General features: G+C 49.2%; 1 protein-coding gene across 3 annotated transcripts in view; it reads right to left on the reverse strand.

The window, feature by feature from the left end:
- The window catches only part of STX6 (syntaxin 6), a 53193-nt gene extending 34161 nt beyond the window's left edge, over positions 1–19032 (reverse strand). Inside the window, exons 1-2 of one of the 3 annotated variants that reach the window (XR_005884460.1) lie at positions 18921–19032; positions 1590–1759 (exon numbers count right to left, since the gene is read on the reverse strand). Coding sequence is in view for 2 of the 3 variants with exons in the window: in XM_040985334.1 (XP_040841268.1) it covers positions 1590–1759; positions 18921–18955 (205 nt within the window). In the remaining variant the exon portion in view is untranslated. The remainder of the gene's footprint in view (positions 1–1589; positions 1760–18920) is intronic. The other 2 variants (XM_040985334.1, XM_040985333.1) reach the window with 2 other exon arrangements.
- Positions 19033–25763: the final 6731 nt, after the last annotated feature.

Below are 25763 nucleotides of genomic sequence, written 5' to 3' on the forward strand. Positions count from 1 at the left end.
CTTCTTTATTTCTCCCAATCTTCCCCCCCCCCTCCTGTATCCAAGGAAGAACCATCTCCTGAAACTGCTTTTGATCTCACATCCTCTCCTATCACAGTTCCCTAATTTTAGGAAATATACTTGCCTCTTAACTACTTAAAAAGCACTCTTATTATCAGCTGCACATGACCTCTGTTGATAAAAGCAGTTCCTTTCACGTTTTATCTCACATAGAGGAAAATAAAACAGAACTTACAGCATACAACTCTTATCTTCCATCTAAAATTTTGGATAAATAGAATTTTCCAATTGAAAAAAAAGGCCATTTACAATTCAGCTTTCACAGTAATTCAGTCTCATCAGTCAGACCAGCTGCACGCCAACAGCATGGATTAGCCAAATAGATCTACTTTCCCTGAGTGCAGTTTCTTGGTATAAGATGCCTCTCCAACAGACAGTGACATTGTAATGTCACTTCTCACACAGGAAGACAGGTGATGAAAACGTTCCTTGAACTCTAACTGTCAGTGTCTAACTGGTCTGTGTACATTTCCAAACAGAAGCTAGTAGCAATGGCCACTAATGTGCACCCCGCACCATTCTGAGGTCTTCATATAGTAGCCTTCAACACCCTCTTTCTACTGAAGAAAAGCTGAGGCACAGAAAAGTCAACTTGCCCCTAACCACACAATAGGCATGGTGGCTGTGACACTGACATCGTCATCACACAAGCAGCCGCACTCCTGCTTCCCAGCACACAGCTCCACAATCCCTAGACTCTCCCTTGCCACGTGAGTCTTGTGCTAATGAGATAACTAAGGCTCAGAGCTTCCATCCAGGGAACCAGAGTCAGAGAGTTGGAACTTCTAGCTTCACCCCTTCCTGACCTCTGGGAGGGGAAAGAGGATATAGGTTGAACTAATCACTGCTCCCTGTGATCAGTGATGTAATCACTTGTGCCTAAGTGGAGAGGGGACAGGATTCAGAGAGCTGAACACAGGAGGTTCCTGTGGGGTGGTGCACCTAGGCAGGGCTGGAAGAGCAATCCCCATTCCCTCTACTTCGTCCTATATGCCTCTGTCACCTGGCTATCCTGTATAAAACAAATGGATAAATGAAGGCAATGTGTGCCCCTGAGCTGTGTGTGTCCTCCAGTAGATGCATTAACTTAAGGATGACTTGTGACCAGTGGCTGAAGCGAAGCAGTCTCACAGGACTGAGTCTTCAATCTCTGTGCTCTGATATCATTTCCAGGTACAGTATCAGAATGTAGCTGAACTGTAGGATGCCCAGCCCTCCTCATCTGGAGAACTGAGTGGTGTGTGCAGGAAAATCCCTGCACATCTAGTGTCACAGCACTGTGTCAAGTTGATATCATATCCTTTCCCTTGGTGGAGGTGGACTCAAACACCAGCAATCTGCCTCTGAATCTGAAGTCATAATCACTGCAGCACATGGCCTCTCTGCTACAGACTTGTCAACCTCAGCTTCCTGCACCACTCACAACATGTCATGCACAGATGTGTGCAGCAGGTACTGCTCAAAAAAGAGCACATCTATGTGTGGAGACACCTGTCATTGCCCCAAGCGCACAGACCAGAGAAGGATATTGATGGTTTCGTCAAGGTCTTCCAAATCCCACTCAATGCTGCGCAGGTTGTTCCTCAGCTCGTTGGTGGTCCAGTCGATTTCCTCTCTTGTTGCTGTGGAAGGGTCCTGGAGGAGCTCTGTCCATCTCTGAAACAATCCCTGGGCAGTGTTCACTGCTTTCTGGACCTCCCTGCCATCAGGGTAAAAAGGAGAGAGAAAAGTCACAGATGATGATGCCTGCAGGATCTCAGTGTTAATCATGACCCCACCCCACCTGCAATGGGAGGGAAGGGGAGAAGTCACAGGTGATGATACCTGCAGGACCCCAGTGTCACTCACGACCCCACGGTGTGCTCAGCAAACACCACATTCAGAAAGTTCTTCATGGAAAATATCAAATTCAAAACTTTAAATACATTAAGTGGTATGTTTTCAGCTGATTCTCAGAATAAAACCGTATTTAAACAGGTATAATATCAAGAAGGACACATTTAACTTTTTTTCTAAGGAACGATCTAACAAATCAACTAGAGTTGCTGATTCCCATACCTTCCATCTGGTGCAAGCAACTACAGGCAAATGAAAAAGCCCTCACGCAGCCTTTCTTTTCTTGGAGTGGGGACAGTGGGCAGAGTAAAGGGAGGAATACTCTTATGTACAGCTTCTGTTTCACAGGTTAAATATTTTAATCAGATGTTTTTAACCCCCAGATCTAATTGATTTGGAGAAGAAAAAGGAACACACTTTCTCATAACTCAAAATGCCTGGTTTATTTTAAGTGCTGAGTATCATCCATGATAACACAGAGCATCTGTGAAGGCAACTCATCCTAAAGAACACAGAATCACGGAAGCCTCTGACCACGAAGCTGCTGCCATTTCAGCCACCAGCATCCAACAACACTGCAACTGAATTCTACCAAGCAATCTCTAGACGTTTTGGTCTCAGGACTTTTCAGAATTATCAAAGACTGCCAAAGAACATAGACTGAAATGGGTTGCAAAGATTTCCATTTACTGTACTGGAAATTCAAATAAACATTCTAAAAAATATTTATCAGCTAACTAAAAAAATAATTTATGCATTACCATACATTTTAATAATAATAATAAAGAATTTCCAGAAAAGACAAAAACAAGTGAGAATGGTAGCACTGTTTCACAGCTTTGTGATTCTCCTTCATAACTGGCTTCCCATCCATTTGGGGTGAAATGTGTACGAATCCTGCCTTGTACAGGTACACAGATGGAAATTGGTAGAGAACTTAAGTAGTATTCTTGGATAATTGTGTGTGTGTGTGTGTGTATGTATAGTATACCAAAACTAGGGCCTAGCACGGTAGCCTAGCAGCTAAATTCCTCACCTTGAATGCACCATGATCCCATATGGGTGCCAGTTCTAATCCCGGAGGCCCCACTTTCCATCCAGCTCCCTGCCTGTGGCCTGGGAAGGCAACTGAGGATGGCCCAAAGCTGTGAAAACCTGCACTTGTGTGGGAAACCCGGAAGAGGCTCCAGATTCCTAGCTTTGGATTGGATCAGCTCCAGCCATTGCAGCCACTTGGGGAGTGAATCAACAGATGGAAGGCCTTCCTCTCTGTCTCTCCTCCTCTCTGTATATTTGGCTTTCCAATAAAAATAAATAAATCTTTTTAAAAAATTAGTATACCAAAACTAGACAAATCCAGTTTCTTACAGTTTAGCTGTAATGTGGAACCTACAAAAATATCAAAGGAGTTTTGTACACATTATTTGTACACATTATAATTTGCTGGTATATTTTATACTCTGAATGGTCCTTTACCCAGGGATGACTTTATAACATAACATACTAGTTACATGGAAATATCAGTTTCTTGACCACAACAGATTTTCCTAATGTCAATTTCATTATATAACATCCCAAATAATTCACAACACTCACCTCCATTCTTATCAGAAAAGCTTAAGTACTGGGAATCTGTGAGATCATAGTGGCTCACACAGGCTTTCCAAATTCCTACCCCGAACAGACCCAAGCTCTGATTTATCATCAGTAAAAATACTGTTTTTATGCTGTTTTGTATGATGTAACAAGGCAACATTCATTTTTTCAGAAAATATCTGAAGGGTTTTTTTTTTTAAGTTAATTTTGACATCTGGAAAAAATACAAGCATAAGTACTTTGTCAGTCATTCTCTAAAATAAAAATCAGACTGTTGAGAGGAGAAACAAGCTATTTCAGGAACATAAGTGCTTTCCCTAAAGATAATAATCGTATTTCACAACACAGCAAAAATGCTCTATACACATTCTTATTTTGTTACATAAAATCTCAAAATGTGTACTAGGAGAAAATAATCACAAATTACATGCTTGATTAACAATCAATTTGTGTGAGTATATATATATATACATACATATATATATTATAATAACTTAACAACAAACTAAATTTTAAAATGAGCAAAAAATTTGAAGCCACTATACCAAAGAAACACACATGACAAACATACATATGACATGAAAAGATGCCCAAACATCATCAGTCATCGGCAAAACACAAACCAAACCACCATCAGATACCACAGCATACTTTAAAAGATTTTACAAACACCAGAAATGGACAAGACCAAGTGTAGGGAAAGTGGGAAGGGAAATCACTGGGATGTCCAGCCATCACTGGTGGGAACACAAAATGAGACCACCATTCTGGAAGGCAGCTTTGCTATTTCCCTTTTTCATTTTTAAAAAAGGTTTTGTTTATTTGTTTGAAAGCCAGAGTTACAGAGGGAAAGGAAGAGAGAGAGAGCAAACTAGCTTCCATATGCTGGATCATTCCCCAGATGGCTGCAATGGCCAGAAGTGGGCCAAGGTGAAGCCAGGAGCCAGGAACTTTTTCTGGGTCTCCCACATGGGATAAGAGGTGCAAACACTTGGGCCATCTTCCACTACTTTCCGAGGCATATTAGTAGGGAGCGGGATTGCAACTGGAGCAGCCAGATCTTGAACTAGTGTCCATATGGGATGCCAGCATCACAGATGACAATGTTAACTACTGTGCCACACAACCGGCTTCAGTTTTGCTGCTTATTAGACCATTAAGCCAACAATGCCAGTCCTAAATGTGAAACTTCACAAGCATAGAGCAACCTGCACACGCTACCAAACCAGACAGTGACGCAGATGTCCTTCATTACAGGAATCTGTAGGATACCTGCACAACACAATACCATACAGCAGTGAGGACACAGGAGAATCCCAAGTGCATTAAATGGGGTGAAAGGAGCTAGATTCAGACAGTCATATGCTGCAGAACTCCACCAATACAGCATTCTGGAAAATGCTAAACGACAGGAGCAGAAAACAGATCACTGGGTAGTAGACGCCAGACAGGGGGCAGGAATTAGATGGAACACATGACACTTTTTTTTTTTTAATTGGAAAGTCAGATATACAGAGAGAAGAGACAGAGAAGAAGATCTTCCATCTGCTGATTCAATTCGCAAGTGGCTACAACAGCCAGAGCTGTGCCGATCCTAAGCCAGGTGCAAGAAGCCTTTTCTGCAGGGTGGAGTGGGCAGGACTAAGGCAGGCTAACCTTAGCCCACAAGCAAAATTAGAAATCAGGATGGAGCACAGGTCATGCCGAGCTGGGCTCTTGTACCTACTGGTCTACGTGAGCCAGGGACGTTAAGCCACAGCATCTAGGGCAGGGGTTGGGACAGGTGAGGGGCTATGACAAGCTGAGTCAGAGCAACCACTGGCATGTGTGTGATCTATGGTTGGGAACAGGCCCGATTGGGGAGATAAGGGGACCCCCTAGCTGGGTTGAGATTACCACTGAGGAGCTTGGGGGCTGGAATGGGGGCTGCATTCAGATCTGGATATGACTGTAGTCTCCCTTTGCACAAGTGTGGGCTGGGACTGGACACACCAAGCCGGCTAGACTCCAACACCATCTGGTGCTCTGGAGGACCAGGGTAGATGTGGGACGGACTAGGCTAGGTCTTAGCCCCTACTGAATCATGTGTGAGCTGTATGGGGGTATGGACAAGCCATGGCTGGGCTGAAACATCCAACAGTAAGAACCAGCTTGGGTTGAAGGCCAGTCAGGAAAAGCCACGGTTCCTGCTAGGACAGGAGGTAAACTGAATAGCGCTGGCTCATGCAACCACTGGTAGCACGAAATCTGGCACTGGGAGAGGTTCTGATGGAGGAACCTGGGCAACTCCTCTGCCAGGACACAGTCCCTGCAGGTAAGCACAAGAAGCATGATAGCAAACAGCCCAGAACAGGCCATGGAAAGTATCACACCGGCATACATTTGGCATGGGTCAGGGGCAGACCAGGCTGAACCAGTTCATATCACCCACTGGTGAATCCGAGCAGCAGAACAGAGTGTGGGTCGAGCCAGGTTTGGTCGCCACAAAACACCAGTGCACGTTATGGAATGCCAAGGTGAAGTGACATGTACAGGATGTGACCACAGCACCCAACCAGCACACATGAGAACCAAGGAGGGAAGGGGCGAAGCCGGCAGAGGGAATGTGGGGGTGCTCCCCTGCAGGACAGTTACTCCCACTGGAGAGAGCAAGTGAGCTGGGATGGGGACAGACCAGACTAGGCAGGGCTACAACACCTGTGGGCTTCATGTGGGCTAGATCAGGGAAAAGGAAGGCTAGGCTGATTGTTCCTACTGATGCAAACATAAAACAGAGCAGGTGAGGGTAGCTTCGGCTTTGCTGCAGCATCAGCTGGCAGAAGCTGGCATTGGGGGCTAATTCTGTCAAGTTAAACTGCAGAACCACCTGGAGAGTGCATAATCCGGGAATGGGAGTGGCACAGAAAGGAAATAGTGGCATAGAAAGGAAATGGTGGCATAGAAAGGAAATAGCCTCCCTCTTCGATTACCACTCCCACTGGAGGGCACGAAAACCAGGACAGGAGTTGGGGTGGCTAGACAGAAGGGCACCCAACAGCATGTATGTGGGCTAGATAGTCGGGCTGGTTGGGTTGAACTAGGCTTCGATGCCCACTGACATGTATGAGAGCTGAATGGGATGTGGGACAGACTGGACTAGTCTGCTGCACATAATGGCAAGCATGGGAACCAGGATGGGGGCGGGCCTGGTGGGGGTTATTGTGGGTCGCTCTGACTAGGCTACAGTTCCCACTGGTTTATGTGAGGGCCGAGTGTGTGCTGGGCAGAATCAGGTTGGACTGCAACACCCATTGGTTCCAGTGGAAGACAGGGCTGGAAACAGAACCAACCGAGCAATTATAACAACCAGCTGATTGGGGCAATGGACTGTACCGGGTCCCGTACTTGCAAAGTACACACAAGAATCTGGTCTGGGAACACCTCAGACAAAATTTCTTTAGGGATCTCCCCAATCGAACTGCCAGACTCAGATCCCTAACCATGAAAAGACAAAGGTCAGAACAAGTCAGTCAACTACCTCAGCCATATGTTGGCAGTGAAAAACTGGGCAAATGGAGACACTAAGATGGACTATGTCAACCAGTGGATTCTTCAGCAACCTCATCGTGCTTGGAATGGCAAGATTGGCAGTAATTCATAACTGTTGAACTATCAAAACAAATTGAGCAAGACCCTCAGAGCATGCCCCACATCAGGGACCTGGGATGGGTGGGAGACTGGGTGGGGCTTCTCCCTTTACCTCCCCCCTTTACCCCATATACATGACAAAAACTTTGTGGAAATAATAGTCTTACCCACTTTCCTGTAGCCCTGGAGCCTTTGTGCCCTAATTAACTATGTAAAGAATGTCAAAAATAATTAATGAATTAAAAAATATAAATCTTTAAAAAATGATAATAATAAAAATGTTTAAAAGCAAAAAAAAAAAAAAGAAAGAAAGAAAGAAAAAGATAAAGAAAAAGAAAAAGAAGAAGCCTGTTCTGAATCTCCCACGCAGGTGCAGGTCCAAGGCTTTGGGCCGTCCTCAATGCTTTCCTATGCCACAATCAGGGTGCCGGATGGGAAGTGGGACCTCTGGGATTAAACTGGCACCCATATGGGATCCTGACACGTACAAGGCGAGGACTTCAGTCACCAGGCTACTGCACTGGGTCCTAGGACACTACTAAGGGTTTGAGTCTGTCCAACATATTGTTTATGTAGTGCTGATCACATAGCTCTGTAAATTTTAATGTAATATCAGTTATAACTTTAGAAAAAAAAGTACACATGCTGTTTGATAAAAAATCTTACTACAGGAATATGACTATTTATTTCTCACCATGTGTACAGGTTAGTACTTCTGTACTTCTGCCCTGATTCATTCTGTGGCACTAGATTCTTTCCTACCCCACTGCTGGGGTCAGTGCAGTAAATATGGATGACATGAAGGTGTGAAGAGAACAGCTCCCCTGTTTTGCAGGGCCCAGAGGAAATTCCAGCTTTTTGACAGGGCCCAGCAGATGTCTCTCTGACCATCTTGACACAGTCTCACCCCCATTTGCATGGACACTCAAGCACCCCACTAAGAATTCTGTAATCTATTGAAGCATTGTTATGTGCCCCTGTGAGATGGTTTTTGCAACTGATGTGAGCTTGAGAGTTATTGTCACTGATAATGTCTTGGCGAGTGGGTCTTTGACAATTTACACACAGGGGCACAATTAAGCCCATGCCATTTCTGGACACCTTATTGGGTACTTAACCATTGCCTCAGAATCTGGCCCAGACATGTAGCACACCTTCTGGAAAGGGCTTGATAAATATCCTAAATAGTAATGCAAGTGATGGGAGTAAGAGCTGAAACTGCTATGGCAATAAATATAGTTATTGGTATCTCAAAGGCTAGCCTGCCTTTGTAATTTCTTTGCAGCATAGAAAATGTAAGTGTTTTAAGCACTTTTATAATTTTTAGCTAGAGGAATTAAGGACGCTTTATTAAAGAAATATGTTTTTAATTATTGTTTCATTGTTTATGGGGTTGTAGAGCCTATAGTTGTAAGGGAATTTAACACTTGAAACTTTTGTTTTGGATTTTTATGCTTTTTCCCTTGAAACCTATTTTCCCATTAAATAATGGGTACATTGTAGAAATAGAAATATAGTAGCAATGTTTTACTGATTAGTAGGCAGCCACCTGTGCTTTGGTCTTGGAGTTCTGGCTGTCACCTAGTGGCTACTTCTGAAGAATGAATAACAGCTTGCTTTAAAGAAACTGATTTTTATTAACTTACAGAATTATCTTTAAGAGCACCTGGTTCATCATGAAATAAAAATAAAGTAATCAAACATCTGTGCATACCTACTTAGTCATGAAGTAAAAATAGAACAATCAAACGATTGTGCAGAGGCTTGTAATGTGTCTGAGTAAATAAAAAGGACAGCTTCTTCTTGAGCTGTAGCAAGAGGGAACCAAATGACAGTGTCCGTATCTTATTGCCAACTCCACAAACCCTTCTTGAGCTCCGAACTCAGCTGGAGCTGGACTCCGGCACCCACCATCTTGCAAACATGAACACATCAACAAACACAATCTCAGTATCACCACGGAAACAGCATTCTCTGAAAGGTCCAGGGACTGCTTGCAACCACAGACACATTCTGAGGATCAAAGCCTTAAGACACTAGCACTAGGATCAGGGTGGAGGAGTGTGCATGGGTGGATTCTAGTAGAAGGTAGAAGCATCTCCTGAAGAAGAAATGAAAGAAATGGAAGGAATCAGAAAAATGCAGAAAAGCAATCCAGTATGATAACATTCAAACACTGCAGGCCTGAGCATGTGGCCTCGCTGTTGTACCATAGAGTGGGCATTCCTTAACAGTTTTCCTTTAGTAGCAGAGACATAAAAGAGGCAAAGCGGTCACTATTTCACAATCCTAATACAAACATTTCCAGAAATCACAAAGGTAGAAAGACTTGGATGCTGAAAGAAGCCAAAACCTAACATTATCAGACTCGTGGATCAACAGCAGCTAGATATCCCCAACTGTTGCTCCATTTTCAGATGAATGTCTGGCCTGGAAAAGAGATGAAGAGAGCAGAAAAAAATCACCATCATCAACAAGCCCTAATACGTATGAGGGTAGAAACACCTCTATCACCAAAAAGCCTTATTTTTAAGTCAAACATTAATGGTAATCAAAACTTCTTGCAAACCTGTATTTTATAACAGCTTCAAGAACCAGACGACACACCCAGTAACACAGAAGACTAATCAGTAAGACCACCCTCTTAGTCCAGAACCCTTTGAAAATATCAGCAACTAGAACTGAAGATAGGCTGGCATTCCAAGTCAACCAATCTGCAAAACACTGTGGCACATTAACAAACATGTCTTTTGTGGAGACAAGTCAGAGGTTTGCATAAGAGCTCCTCTACTTTGTTCATACTACCTTCTCAGGGAAGGAAAGCATCAGCTGGCTAGGCCCCTTGGCATGCACACACCAGACATACAGCTGGCCATGAGGGTGGCACAGGCAGCAGCTGGGGTAGCAATTCCTGTGGCAACAGAGATCCCTTTTGTCTGCTGTCTCCAGAAAGATCTGTAAATCCCAAAACAGTACCTCTTTATTCTAGAGTCTGGTCTAGTTGTTGGCGGGGTTTTTCCCTACAAACGTAGCAGCCAAAATTAAAGTCTGACTCTGAGAACTTTCAGTGAGAGTTTTGGAGCTCATCAGCTGAGCAAATTTCTTGGTAAACAACAATCCACCCACCAACAGATTTGGGGATTTGTCTGGTACCACTTCACTGGAAACTTGCTAACTATTTCTCCAGGAACTACAGCTTTAAGCTACTGATCCAGCAGTCCTTTTTCAAGCACTTGCTGGAGTGATAGTCATGTGGCATGAACCATACAGTCTGCTCGTGTCTGTCACATGTGTCCCAAGTCAGTCTTGTCTCATGAAAGCAGAATTTGGGCAGCAAAAGTCATGCAGATTTTGCCCTGTGATGTCTACCCAATAGCTCCTCAAAGTCATGGGGCCTGTAGTGTTCTTGCAGATTCCTGTTTACACCAACCAGCACCCACAGTACCACTCATAGGATGGCACTTCTCTCCCACTGCTAGAAATGAAAATGCAGCCCACATCTTTGAAGAACATGTCTTTTGGTGAAGAAACAGTCATTCCTTATTGATAAGTGCTGCTGGAAGGACTGCCACATTTTTTGTTTGGTTGTTTTTTGAGACTAGTCCAACAATGATCTTCAATTGAGCATCTTACAAACAACTTTGCAGTTTATTCCACACAGAAGGGCTCACCATCACAACCTACCTCTAGGGCTACAGGGAATAAAACCCACAATGTCTTTGTACTTGCATCTTGCCAAATCTGGAGAGAGTAGGGGAGCCATGCAGCTCTGCTTCCCAGGTCCTGTCCATGCCAACCAACGGCCTGGGACAGCAGCTGCACTTGCCTCCACCCTTGGGGCTTTCCCTTCATTCTCTGGCCATGAATCTACCCTGGTCCTGCGGCTGGGTAACAACTGGCACCAAAGCTTGATGTGACACAACCATTTATGTGTTTTGTTCACAAAATCAGAGGGCCAGGGCTTAAGACAACAGCAAGGACTTGTCCCTGGATCCAAATGTCAGAAGCCTCAACTGAAGGACAAGTGGGCAAGGTGTCCTCAGTGGCCCTCTCCATGTGGTCTCTCTGCACATCCTTTCCATCATGGTGGCTTCAATATGATTAGATTCCTTATGTGTTTAGAAGCACTCTGGGCTGTATCCCCTGGGACAGAGACTGTTGGAAGCCACACTGCTTTCAGAGATAATGCTCAAGTTCAAACAATGGGAGTAAGGTCAGCTCGGTGGCAAAATGATGGACAGGATGAATGCGGCACCTCTAGAAAAGCACAATCTGCCACAAAGCCTGTTCCCAGAACAGCATCTGCTCTGTAGGATCTTCTTTGGGGCAGGCAGGGCAGGACATATCAGTCTCATCACTATGTCAGGGAAGGCACTTTCCTCTCCAATGAAGAGACTTGAAAAACCAGGTCATGCAGGCTCCTGCAGCCACACCACCTCCACTCTCCTCACTCTCTCTGAGCTGACTCCGATCCCATACCCCCAAAACCTTGCTCCACCTCCTACCCCAGACTACCAGAGGGTCTCTTATTGCTTGACTTCCAAACTCATATTTTTTGTAAAGGGAAAAACATAGGCCCTTCATTTGACCCTACTACCATTTCCAAGTTCAGTGATACTATGGTTTTGGGGGTTTTTTGGGGTTTTTTTTGGTTTTTTGCAATTGAAAGAAAGTCTTTACTTAGTTACCCAGGTCTCCTTAGGGTACTGCTATACCAACACTGTGGGCACTGCTATAACATCACCTGTGGATCTAATCTGTGCACACTTCTGGTGTGGGAAGCACTCCAGTCAGCCAAAGCTACCTTCTTGAAACACTTCCTTTGCTTCTGTGACATTATGATATATTAATTTCCCAAGCGTTTTTTTCCCCTTTTCTTCTACCCAAAGTGACTCTTGGGCTGATGGCTCTCCCCTGCCTACCTACTCTCTCAAGAGCTGTTCCTATACACTCATCTGCCAATAGTCTATTCCATTTCTCCCAAATAAAACTAATCACACTTTTCCTATAAAATACAATATTATAGATGGCCTAGTTCTGTCATAGCCACTTTAATATTCAAAGGAAACAGTATCTACCCCCAAAAACTTCCTCATTCTAGCCAACAATGCCACTTACCATTTTCCAAGTTTCAAAACTTTTCCATATAAGAGCCCCCTTGGACTCTGGCTGCACGCATCACATAAACCCAACCACAGGATTTTTAGATCTGGATGGGACTCCACAGACACACTAGACCTGGCTTAGACATCTTCACTGCTTTCCTCAAGCAATTCTGACCTGGAGTGAGTACCAAATTCTTTCTGTTATCAAGACCCATTGAATCTACTTTTACAAAGCCTCTAGACACATCTGCCTTCTTTGTGGAATCACAAGATACAGATTTGAGTTCTTGATCAGTGACTAAAAGCTAGATTTCAATGAACAATTTACCAGATTAAATTTAAACTCCTTGGTAGATAGCAACCCCCCTTCCAAGCCTCCTCCTATCCCAAACCAGCTGACTTTAAAATCCAGTCTGACTTCTCATTAAACTACGTGTCGTTTCAGTTGGCAGGTCTGCTTGCCACCCTCCCCTTTCTCAAACTACTCAGCTGCTTCTCTACCTTCAGGGACCCTCTCACATTCTGTAAAGACAGAGCAGAATGAGAAGAATAAGACACTCCCAACACTTCCATGTGGGTTCTCCTTTTTCCCACTCTGCTCCACAGTCCTGTACACAAGGTATCTGGCAGGAACTAACCTGCATAGTGTTCTCCAAATTAGACTGAGATCTGGGCTCCCACCAAGACAGTGTAAGGATATAAAGAAACAGATGAAGTGATCACAAAACAATATATAATCTTAATTAACAATGTGCACGCACTCACAAACACACACACACAAATTCAGATGCATTTCACTAAGCTCCATCTCTCTCATTCTACCGAGATAGTGACTGTGTCTACTTCATAAAAGGCACACCCAGTTCTGGGCCTCTGCTCTAACAGACACTAACAATGTCAAACCTCACACAAGAAGCTTCCAACACTGGCGCATGCTGCTGCCTGTCTCAAGGACAACAGTCTCCTATCGCCTTTTCTACTCCTCACACCAACGCACCCAAAACTGCTAACAGACAAAATTCCTAAAGCTAATTTCATGTCCGTTTTCAGGGTTAAATGTCTCTGTGGGCATCAAAATGCAATTCTCCTCAAGCCTAACTCAGTTAACCATGTAATCCTCATACTATGAAGAGCATGAGTAGGACAATAGTCTGCTCCAACTTGAATCCTGGCTCTACTTCTCAACCCTGGGACCCTGGGCTGTTTCTGCTTCTCTTCATGAAGAAGGGGTTGGCACACTCATGATGGGGAAATCATTTATGTGCTGACTTAGCTCAGAAGGCCTAGCAGCCTTCCCATATCAGCAACAATGACTGCTTCCTGGAGTAAACCTTCGGTCCCAGTGCCCATTCTGGGTCCAAGCACTCCATCACCAGCACAGAGTACAGATTCAACATCCACATCACATATTCAAGGATCTGCAACCTCAGTGTCCCAGAGGAAGAGGAGTGATACTGTGTCATAAGTGCCAAGGGAAGTACCTCCTGGAGGTACAGATACCTGGGCTGAAACCTGAGAGCTGAGGTGGAACAAGCCAGGGACCACAGGCACCAACACAGAAGTAAGTCTGGTCCTGCTGCAGCTGACTAAAAGTGCTGCCAAGGGAGGTAGTAGTGTAGGTAGCTGTGCAACTGTACACTGCTAGGCTTCAGGAAGGCTCCACTGGATGTCCAATACAGAAACTACACACAACTATCAACTTGAAATGTGCCAAACATATCGGGAGAACTAAGCTTTTTTCTATTTTTTAAAATTTATTTAACAATACTCAGGATTTATTTTTCTACTCAAACAGGGGTGAAAAGGTACTAATTTTTCCCCTATTTTAAATTTTATGATACAATTCCATAGGCTATGGGATTTCCCTTACCCCCTCCCCAAATTCCCTCCCTCCCAACTTATTTCCCCCATATTATCACATTAGTAGAGTCTTTTATAAGCAGTCATAAGTTCATCATTCTGTTAATTTAAGTGTGTCCAGACATTGTCAATAGACAATGGCAGACAGTCCAGCATCCTACTATAATAGTAGGATGCTATTTAGTAGGATGCAGTAGCCTAGCAGCTGAAATCCTCGCCTTGTACATGCTGGGATCCCATATGGGTGCTGGTTCATGTCCCGGCAGCACCACTTCCCATCCATCCCCTGCTTGTGGCCTGGGAAAGCAGTCGAGAATGGCCTTGATACCCTGCATTCGCTTGGAAGACTCAGAAGAAACTCCTGGCTCCTGACTTTGGACTGGCTCAGCTCCGGTCATTGTGGCCACTTGGGGAGTGAAGCAGTATATGGAAGATTCTCTCTGTCTCTTCTCCTCTCTGTACATCTGACTTTCCAATGAAAATAAACAAATATTATATATATAGATAGATAGATAGATACATCTAACAGTTTCGTTGGGAGTCCATCTTTGATTTGGAAGCAGAGATGCATACTATACTATATCTTCACATCTGGATATGATAGTCTCTATTATAAATTAAGAACTGATAATGAAATTTAACATTCACTTTAATATCCAAATTAAAATGTGCTGCAAGTATAAAATATATTTGGGACACCCACAATCCACCCTGGAAGGCTGGTTCTAGTCCTGGCTCCTGCAATTCCAACTCACTTTCCTGTTAACACACACATAGGGAAGCAGCAGGTAATGGCTCCAGCATCCCTGTTACCCACATGGGAGATTCAGATGGAGTTACAGACACCTAACTCAGCCTTGGCTACTAGGGGGCATTTGGAGAACAATTCGGTGGATGGAAGATCTCTCTCTGACTTTCAAATAAAACAAAACTATTTTAAGTACTTTATCTCTGTTTATAAAAGCTTTCCTATTGTAATAATTCCTAAGAAGCTGCTATCCTCTGAATTTCTGGGACATTTACCACCTGCAGCACTCATTTCAGCACTTAATCATTCACCTCCTATTATTGCCATTTAATTTAGGGGGTGGTTTATTCCTTAGGTTAGACTAGAAGACCCCAGGCTAAAGGCATCCCTGATTTCCATTCTGTGTACTTCAACAGAGGCTCCTGGTCCCCTAAGATGATACCAACATCTGACACTACGCAGCTTCAGAGGGATGGAGAGACCTCTTCCTTTAGCACCTTAAAGACACAAGCTAAAGCCAGGGAAAAGTCAACCAAACTCCAACCAGTGTTCCAGTCAATAGCTCTGACAGATGTAGTGAACACTATCAGAAAAAAACACAGCAAGACATTGAAGGTTTCACAAATTCCACTGAACATCAAACAGAACATGTCTAATTCTCTCAGATTGTCACTGCCAGAGATAACTTTTGCAGCCTAGCATTGGGAAATTTCAACTAAGGAAAAACCACTCTGATTTTAATTCTTTCCAATAAGTGACACATTTTTTTCAGTCAGGAAGTGATGTATAACCAGAAGTTATACTCTGCATTTTTCCAACATAACAAAGTGAGTGAAGACCAATCTTCAATGAAATTGTTAAGTGTTCAATATTCTACTATCTCATAGATAATAAAGTATCCCACATAAAATGCATTAAATCATGACACCCATACAACCAGTGGGTTACCATGGCAGAACCAGGAGGTTGGCAGCAGCTGGCAGAAGGCAAAGGGCCGTTCATGCTTGTTAGCAATGACCCAGACCCAGGCAGTCATCAGGTTTCTAATGTCTGTCTGACAATTACAACAGGAAGCTCGTCAGTTATTAGAAATAAAATACACAGACCTGGTGTGTCCCTAAACCCTTATCTTGCAAGCGCCAGGATGCCATATGGGCATTAGTTTGTGTCCTGGCTACTCCACTTCCCTTCCAGCTCCCTGTTCCTGGCCTGGGAAAGCAAGGAGGAAAACCCAAGCTTTAGGACCCTGATCCATGGGGGAGACCTGAAAGAAACTCCTGGCTCTGAGTTTTAGATCGGCTCAGGTCTGGCCATTGCAGCCACTTGGGGAATGAACAAGCTCTTTCCTTCACTAGGTAAATTTTCCTTTCCAATAGAAATAATACTTAAAAATAAAAGGATCAGGGGAATGTATAACGGCCAAAGCTGCTGCAGCACCGGCAACCCACACAGGAGGCCTGGTTCAGATCCCTGTCCAACTCCAACTCAGATGCAGCCCACCTCTATCTCAACGCCTGCTGCCCCCATCCAGCTTAATTCAGCAGTGCTCGCCCTGTGCCCACTTCTACCTCAGCACTGACCAGCCTGTGACACCTTACCCAGGAACCCCTGCCGGCACCCACCTCTACCTCAGCATCCCCTGCCCGCGCCCACCTCTACCTCAGCACCCTTTCCTGCACCCACCTTACCTCAGAACCCCGGGCCCAAGCCCACCTCTACCTCAGTACACCTGCCCGCCTGTACCCGCTCCCACTTCTATCTCAGTACCCCCGCCCGCGCCCACCTCTACCTCAGCACCCCTGCCCAAGCCCACCTCTACCTCAGCACCCCGGCCCAAGCCCACCTCTACCTCACCACCTCTGCCCAAGCCCACCTCTACCTCAGCACCCCTGCCCGTGCCCACCTCTACCTCAGCACCCCTGCCCGTGCCCACCTCTACCTCACCACCCCTGCCCGCGCCCACCTCTACCTCAGCACCCCCGGCCCACCTCTACCTCAGCACCCCTGCCCGCCTGTACCTGCTCCCACTTCTATCTCAGTACCCCCGCCCCGCGCCCACCAATACCTCAGCACCCCTGCCCGCGCCCACCTCTACCTCAGCACCCCTGCCCGCGCCCACCTCTACCTCAGCACCCCTGCCCGTGCCCACCTCTACCTCAGCACCCCCGGCCCGCACTCACCTCTACCTCAGCACCCCTGCCCGCGCCCACCTCTACCTCAGCACCCCTGCCCGCGCCCACCTCTACCTCAGCACCCCTGCCCGCGCCCACCTCTACCTCAGCACCCCTGCCCGCGCCCACCTCTACCTCAGCACCCCTGCCCGTGCCCACCTCTACCTCAGCACCCCTGCCCGCCCACCTCTACCTCAGCACCCCTGCCCGCGCCCACCTCTACCTCAGCACCCCGGGCCCAAGCCCACCTCTACCTCAGCACCCCCGGCCCACCTCTACCTCAGCACCCCCGCCCTTGCCCACCTCTACCTCAGCACCCCGGCCCACGCCCACCTCTACCTCAGCACCCCTGCCCGCGCCCACCTCTACCTCAGCACCCCTGCCCGTGCCCACCTCTACCTCAGCACCCCTGCCCGCACCCACCTCTACCTCAGCACCCCTGCCCGCGCCCACCTCTACCTCAGCACCCCGGGCCCAAGCCCACCTCTACCTCAGCACCCCCGGCCCACCTCTACCTCAGCACCCCGGCCCACGCCCACCTCTACCTCAGCACCCCTGCCCACGCCCACCTCTACCTCAGCACCCCTGCCCGCGCCCACCTCTACCTCAGCACCCCCCCCCCGTGCCCACCTCTACCTCAGCACCCCTGCCCGCGCCCACCTCTACCTCAGCACCCCTGCCCAAGCCCGTGCCCACCTCTACCTCAGCACCCCTGCCCGCGTCCACCTCTACCTCAGCACCCCTGCCCGCGCCCACCTCTACCTCAGCACCCCTGCCTGCGCCCACCTCTACCTCAGCACCCCTGCCCACGCCCACCTCTACCTCAGCACCCCTGCCCACGCCCACCTCTACCTCAGCACCCCCGCCCGTGCCCACCTCTACCTCAGCACCCCTGCCCGCACCCACCTCTACCTCAGCACCCCTGCCCTTGCCCACCTCTACCTCAGCACCCCCGGCCCACGCCCACCTCTACCTCAGCACCCCCGGCCCGCCCACCTCTACCTCAGCACCCCTGCCCGTGCCCACCTCTACCTCAGCACCCCCCCCCCCCGTGCCCACCTCTACCTCAGCACCCCCGCCCGCCCACCTCTACCTCAGCACCCCTGCCCGCCCACCTCAGCCCCCCCGCCCACCTCTACCTCAGCACCCCGGCCCACTCTGCCCCCGCGCCCACCTCTACCTCAGCACCCCCGCCCTTGCCCACCTCTACCTCAGCACCCCTGCCCTTGCCCACCTCTACCTCAGCACCCCTGCCCGTGCCCACCTCTACCTCAGCACCCCTGCCCCGCGCCCACCTCTACCTCAGCACCCCCGGCCCGCGCCCACCTTACCTCAGCACTCCTGCCCAAGCCCACCTCCACCTCAGCACCCCCGGCCCGCGCCCACCTTACCTCAGCACCCCTGCCCAAGCCCACCTCTACCTCAGCACCCCTGCCCAAGCCCACCTCTACCTCAGCACCCCTGCCCGCACCCACCTCTACCTCAGCACCCCTGCCCGCGCCCACCTCTACCTCAGCACCCCCGGCCCGCGCCCACCTTACCTCAGCACCCCTGCCCGCGCCCACCTCTACCTCAGCACCCCCGGCCCGCGCCCACCTTACCTCAGCACCCCTGCCCGCGCCCACCTCTACCTCAGCACCCCTGCCCAAGCCCACCTCCACCTCAGCACCCCCGGCCCGCGCCCACCTTACCTCAGCACCCCGGCCCGCATCACCTTACCTCAGGATCCTCGTCCTCGCCAGTCGCTTCCGCCCGCGGTACCGGCCGGCACCCACCCTCAGGGCTATGAGTCCCGGTTGCTCCGCCGTGTGCCGGCCAGCACCGGGCAGCGGACACAGGCGCCCCTGGACCCCCGTCCGGCCCTCGAACAAGACCCCGGCCGCAGCTCCTCGGGCGCAGCGCGCCGGCCACACTCACCCTTTCACTACAAAGAAGGGGTCCTCCATGGACATGGCGTCTGCCCGGCCGCCTCGCCCTTGCGTGCCCGCTGGCTCCTGCAGCTGCCGCCCCAGGCCCAGGGCCTAGGCGGGGGCCGGCGACGGGGCACCCGAGCTGGGAGCAGACTGGGCCGGGGACCCGTCGGGGGCGCCGGACGCCGTGGGCCCAGTTCTTGGCGTCGCCAACAGCGGAAACCCACACTGGGCCGCAGCCTGACCCCGCCCCAGTCCCTCGGACACAGCCAGTCATAGCCGCACTCGTTCCCATGTGAGCGGGCCTGTCCCCGCCTCTCCCCGTCGGAGCCTGCGCACTGCGCCCTGGACCCGGAGGCGGAGTCCGGAAGTTGGGCGGGGCATGCCTAGGCGGGGCCTTGGTGTGGGGAGGGGCCTCGGTGTGGGGCGGGACTAGATGGTCAAGTGAATGCGGGGGCGGAACCCACAGTAGGCTCTGTAGGGTTTTGGAGCCCCGGAGACTGGAAGGGTTAGGATTAGTCATCCTTGGCTTCTGGCAGTGAGTATGAGCTTGACCTTCCCGCAAACTCATGCTGCACAGAGTGGCCCCGCGGACCCTCACGCCGCCTGCACCTTGGCTCCTCTCTACTCTTAGCTATGGCGTCATCCAGCCTCCTTCCCACTGCCTTCCTCAAGTTCTGACAACTCGATCTTCATTAAGAAGGCAATACACAGGGATCCTGAGTGCAGAAAGACTCCCAACCACAGCAGAGAAGCCTCTTTACCCTGGAAGGCCCCAGTAGGTAGCTCTGGGATGAGTTTACCATTTCCTAATCCCTCAAATAGGATGTCAGTAGTTTGGTTCTGCACCATCAAGCACACAACAAATCGAATAGCATCAACCCCCCCCCCTTTTTAAGGATTCATTTATTTGTTTTGGAAAAGCAGATCAGACTTACATATAGAAGGAGAGACAGAAAGATCTTTCATCTGATGGTTCACTCACCAAATGGCTAAAACAGCCAGAGTTGAGCCAATCTGAAACCAGGAACTTCTGAGTCTTCCATGCAGGTGCAAGGTCCCAAGGCTTAAAGTGGAAAAAACTGACCCCCGGGCCATTTGAAACTCTACTAGAGGCCAAATAATTGGCCTGCAAACACTGGCCCAGACGACCTCCAGCCCCACCTGCCTGGGGTCCTCTACCTGAGCTGAAACCACAGCCTGTGACTTCACCTCCTTTCATCTCCCCAGCCCCTTGAGCAGCTCCGGCTGCTGTTGTCCAGCTTGTCCTGGTGACAGTGCAGTCACAGTCTGGTGCTGGGGAACCCTGAGCCAGGTGAGCCGCGGCCGCTCGGGATGCTCCCTCCACCTGCCTCTTGGTCTCCTACTCCACAGGCATTTCTGCTCACCTCCTCTGTTTACATCCAGGTTCCCTCTTCTCCAACCTTGTGCTTCCACTGGTGGGGATGGGATTGGAGTTCTAGGACCTCGAACAGTGCAGGAACTCCATCATGGAAGGTCACGGATGCTTTCCCTCCTCAGCACAGCAAGCCAAAGCCGAACCTCTGGCCACCTCGGTGCTGTGCTCTTTACTGAGCATGGGAAACACTGACACGGGGCTAAGTCCCTTAGCCAGAATGGATTCTGGCTGAGCCGGAGTCCCAGGAAGCCAACCCCGATAGCCGCTGCAGCCTCTGGTCAACAGAGCTGTCTGAGCTTGCACCACCATTCTTGTCCTGCTTTCAGCCTTTGAGGACCAGCATGGCTGATGTGTGGGTGAAGAAAGGCTGGGGCACATGGGGGGGACTCTGGTGAGTTTCCTGATATAACCAAGCCAGCCCCCACTACCTCTCAGCTTCACAGGTGTGCACACTGTGTCCCTCAGGGATCGGACTTGAGGATGGATGGCCGGCCTGCACCTGCCAGCTAATCTGGAATGGCACCCTCAGGTCTGCAAATTTTCTGTTCAGGGACTACCTTGAGTCCTGAAAGCTGGTGGGAGGACATGTGTCTGCTGTATTCTGACCCCAGGCTGTTTGCACAAGTCTGTCAACAATGTGGGCACAGCAGCAGTTCCTGGAAGACAATGCTGCCCTCCAGGCCTCCCCCCTTGGTGTCCAAGCCTGAGGAACCAAATGCCTCTGCAGATTTCTCTCCCAACTGCTTGGAAGAGCTGTGTGTCCCCATCCAGCCTCTGTGCCCTGTCCAAGAACCAGAGGAAGGGCCACAGCAAGCATGCATGACTTTTACATGGGTCAGGGCATAAAGGACAGCCTGCTGGCCTCAAATTGAAGTGATGATGGGGAATGGTCAAAAGGTACACAGAGCAAGTTACATTTCATTGCAACTTCAATGAATCACTTGGAATAAAATCCACAAAGTGGGATTCTCTGTGAAATGAAGAAGGACCCCTGGGGATTGTGATCTGGGTTCCTGGCTCACAGGCCCTGCACTGCCTCCTCTGTTGCTCAGTCACAGGAAGCCTGCTGCCTTCTCAGCCCTGGTCAGCCTGGTTTGAGGCCATTCCTGGTTGACCCCCTGCTCTGAGAGGCTTCTCGTGGTCTGACAGACAACTCACTCCCTTCTCCTTGGTGTTCTTTGCAGATGTTCACTAGATGTTCTTTGCTAGATGTTCACTTCTTGCCAATTCTCCATTCACAATCCAGCTCAGAGAGCTAAGATTGCCAAGTATTATGGCAAGAAAATCCTCTAGAACAAGATACCACCAGCCTTCAGAAAAGCGAGGCCAGCACGGACGTTTGATTCAGTCAGGTTCCCAGGCAAGGGGACCATCAGTGCTCTTTGTCTCAGACTCAAGAGGTGAACAGTACCCAAGAGTTCTTCTTGCTGGAAACTTGACAGTTCCCCTGTGAAGCCTAGAACTCCCATGCATAGCTCCCATTGAGCTCTGTCAGGAGCCAGGGTCCAAGACAACCCTAAGTCGTTCTCCACCTGCAGTCTTAGACAGATGTCTGTGTAAGGGTCTCCTGTCTGGGAGACCACTCACCAGCCCAGGCCCCTCCTGTGTGGGTGCTGAAATCCATCACAATGTGTACTCAACTCTGTGCTCCTACTTTCCATGTAGTCGGTGCCCAAGGATATATCAGGAGTGGCTGGGGGTTTAGGGGGACAGTAAGGGCAGCTAGCTGGCTGTCAACTAGGCTCAGTCATGCCCCCATGCCAGTTGGAGAGCTCCGCCCACCGTCCACCCACCAGAAGCAGCATGGGGGTATGGGGGGCAGCTGGGGGAGCCAGAGGAGCAGCCCACCATATGGGTCAGTGACTGACAGCCCCAGCCAACCCCTAATAATTGGTAATTGACTTTCAGTCAAACTGCTTTTTCGAGAAGACCCTTGATTGGCGGCTCAACACGATTCTGGGCCAAGGGAGCCAGCCCATATCAACAGACCTTCCCTCACATGACACAGATCTGCACCAGTGGAGTGTACAGGTCTCTTTCATTTCTGGAAGCTGTGATCCCATGACTGACAGCCTATTTCCTGAGAGTGGAACCACTTCCATGGTGATGGTGGTGAGAGGTCAGGTGGTATGAGAGCTGAGGGGGGTGGGTTGGGTGGCATGAGAGCTGGGAGTGTTTGGGTGGTATGAGAGCTGGGTATGGTTGGTGGTGTGAAAGCTGGATGGGGGTAAGGGGGTGTTGGGTAGTGTGAGAGCTGAGTGGGAGCATTCTCTCGGCTGCACCTTCCAGGAGAATCACAGGATCTCTCCCAGTGGTCTGTGTCATGTTTAGTGCTGAAACTCATTTTCTGTCCCTTAGTGTTCCACCTCAGGAGGAGACAGGAAGCGCTGTGCTGGACAGTGCTGCCCTCCCACTTCTTGGAGCCACAGGTGGGAGGGTAGGGTGTGGTGGAGTGGGCATTCTGGGTGGTGCTGTGTGACCTGGGCTCAGCATCACGTGGCAGACACACAGTAGTAAGGTCACACTTGGAGAAGCCTGGGATGTCACTGGAAGCTCAGACTTGGTGCAATGGACTCGCTGCTTGTGTCTATGGATGGTAATCCAAGTGCCAATGAGTGCTTGAGAGCGGTTGCTGGACTGAGGAAAGCGGAGTCGTGTGCACGGTTTCCAGGAAGCATGGGAATGAGACTAGGAGGTTCAAGTTCTCAACAACCCTGAGTCGCAAAGATTGTGGCTCGCTTTCCCTTGACAAGGAAATTATTTCAAAGACTGACAGCTAAATCCGAGCACACTGCCTAGATATGCACCCCTACTAGCTTTTGGGGAACACAGTTCAGCTCATCACACACCTACTGACCCATCTAGCTCCCATCACTGTCCCCTGCATCCACTGACCCATCTGGCTCCTCTTGACCCCATGAAACTTCTCCATTCTACTATCCAGCAACCAAAAAGCCAACACATTATATGAATGTCTTTCACAATGGAGAGTGACAAATTCTCCATTTGTGTTCTGTGAGAGTGTTAGTTCAGTGAAATGTTTGGAATTCGGGTGGTTTGGGGTGGAGAGGCTTTGGGGTGTTTTCTATAGATCTGAATGCTGATTTTCTCCTCTTTTATTTTTAATATTTATTTTTATTGAAAAGGCAGATTTACAGAGAGAAGAGACAGAGAGAAAGATCTTCCACCCACTGGTTCACTCCCCAAATGGCCGCAATGGCCAGAGCTGAGCCGATTAGAAACCAGGAGTCAAGAGCCTTTTCTGGTTCTCCCATGTGGGTGCAGAGACCCAAGGTTATGGACCATCCTCTATTTTCCTAGGCCATAAGCAGGGAACTGAATAGGAAATGGAGCAGCCTGGACACAAAGTATCATCTGTATGGGTTCCTGGCACTTGCAAAGGGAACACTAACCAGTTGAGCCATTGCACAGCACCTGAGTTTCTCCTGACCCAACTTGGCCCCTAACCCTAACCCACCCCAAACCCCATCTGTGCAAGGCAAGGCATATCCCCACAGAGAAAGAAGGTGCTTATTGATTCATTTGCCCAACAGCATCAGTGCCACCTTGGGTTCTCAGTGGAATGCTCAAGTTTGCCAAGGATGTTGCCAGGCACCTCAGACCTGGACCAGAGTCCTCTGCCTTCCTGTGGCATCTTTTATGGCATCTGGTGGATCTAGGGCAGACGAACACAGATTGCAGCTGCTCACATTGACCGGTTTACTATGTAGAATATAAAGAACACAGTAGAACACAGAGAATACTTGGACCCTGTCAGCCCCTCAGCTGGATGTCCTTGGGCAGTGAACAACTGTACTTGGCAGTTGTGGTCACCCAAAGCAGTAGGTGCTGTGGATTACCCAGGGAATGGGATTGGGGACATACTGGAGTGGCTGAGGGCATGTTTGACAGAGGAGGAATTGTTTCTTGGGTCTTCCATGGACCAGGCTACTGCACTCACAGGTAGGCAAGGGAGCTGAAACCAGGTAGTTTAAAGGGGTCAAAACAGCAGGCATGTCTGGGTCAGGCCAGGGCACCCGCCTATGTGGGAGATCTGAGCTGGGCTAAATAGCATTATCCACCATCCACTGGTGCATCCAAAAGCTGGGACTGGGGGCATGCCTGGCTGGGCTAGGCCACAGTACCTGCCCACCAGTGTTGGGGCAGGGAGTGGGTTATATTAGATTGGGCCACAGCAACCACCGAAACACAACAGAATCAGATCTGGGAACAGAATCTGTAGATTTGTGCGTTTATCTTTTTGGGACTGGACCACCTGCCAGTTTGCATGAGAGCTAGGTGTGGTAATGGATCTAGCCAGGCTAGATCACGGAACTCACCAACACTCGTAAGTGCTGGGACCGGGAGGAGGCCAGGCTGGACCAGGCTGTAGCATCCACAGGCACATGCAAAGGCTGGGACTGGGGGTGGACTATGCCAAGCAGGGCTGAAACACCCACTTGCATGTATGAGATCCGGGGCTGGGAGCAGGCCTATTAGGGGAACTTGCAGAACTCACCTGCTAGGCTGTAGTTCCTACTGGTGAGCATGAGAGCCAAGGTTGGTGGTAGACTGGTTTGGGCAGGCTACAGCACCTGGTGGTACATGCAAGATCCAGAACGGGCATGGGCAAAAAAGTTATGGCACACCCTTTCCCAGCACTTATAATAGTGTTATTGGTGAATGAAAAGTGTGTCCCTGAAATATAAAACTCAATGTAGTGGTTATCATAAGAAATAATGTCACAGGCCCGGTGCGGTGGCGCAAGTGGTTAAGGTACTCGCCTTGCAAGCCCAGGATACCATATGGGCGCCGGTTCTATCCCGGCAGCCCCGCTTCCCTTCCAGCTCCCTGCCTGTGGCCCGGGAGAGCAGTCGAGGACGGCCCAAAGCTTTGGGAACCTGCACCCATGTGGGAGACCCGGAAGAGTCTCCTGGCTTCGGATCGGCGTAGTATCGGCCGTTGCGCTCACTTGGGGAGTGAATCATTGGATGGAAGATCTTCCTCTCTGTCTCTCCTCTCTGTATATCCGCCTTTCCAATAAAAAAAAATAATAAAAATAAATCTTTTAAAAAAAAGAAATAATGTCACATACTGTGGTTTCATTTGTAGTTTTAAAATTTATTACGCTTTTATTAGACATACACACTGAGTTCCCACCTGCTGGCTCACTCTCCAAGTGTCTGCAGTGGCAAAACTGTGAGAAGCGAACGCCAGGAGCCTGGAACTCCATCAGGTTCTCCCATGTAGGTGCGGAGGCCAAGTACTAGGCCATCTTCACTGCTTTCTCAAATAGGCAGGAAGCTGGATTGTGAGTGCAGCAACTAGACTCATGGGCACTCTGACCCAGGTTGGCAATGTTGCAATTGCTGACTTAACAGGCTGTGCCACATGCCATCCCCAACAATGACCTGTCTGGAGGGGCATCCCAGGCCCGCACAGGAGCCTTCT

Source organism: Ochotona curzoniae, unplaced genomic scaffold (assembly GCF_017591425.1).
Source record: "Ochotona curzoniae isolate NIBS_2020 unplaced genomic scaffold, NIBS_Ocur_1.0 contig_430, whole genome shotgun sequence".
Taxonomy (NCBI): domain Eukaryota; kingdom Metazoa; phylum Chordata; class Mammalia; order Lagomorpha; family Ochotonidae; genus Ochotona; species Ochotona curzoniae.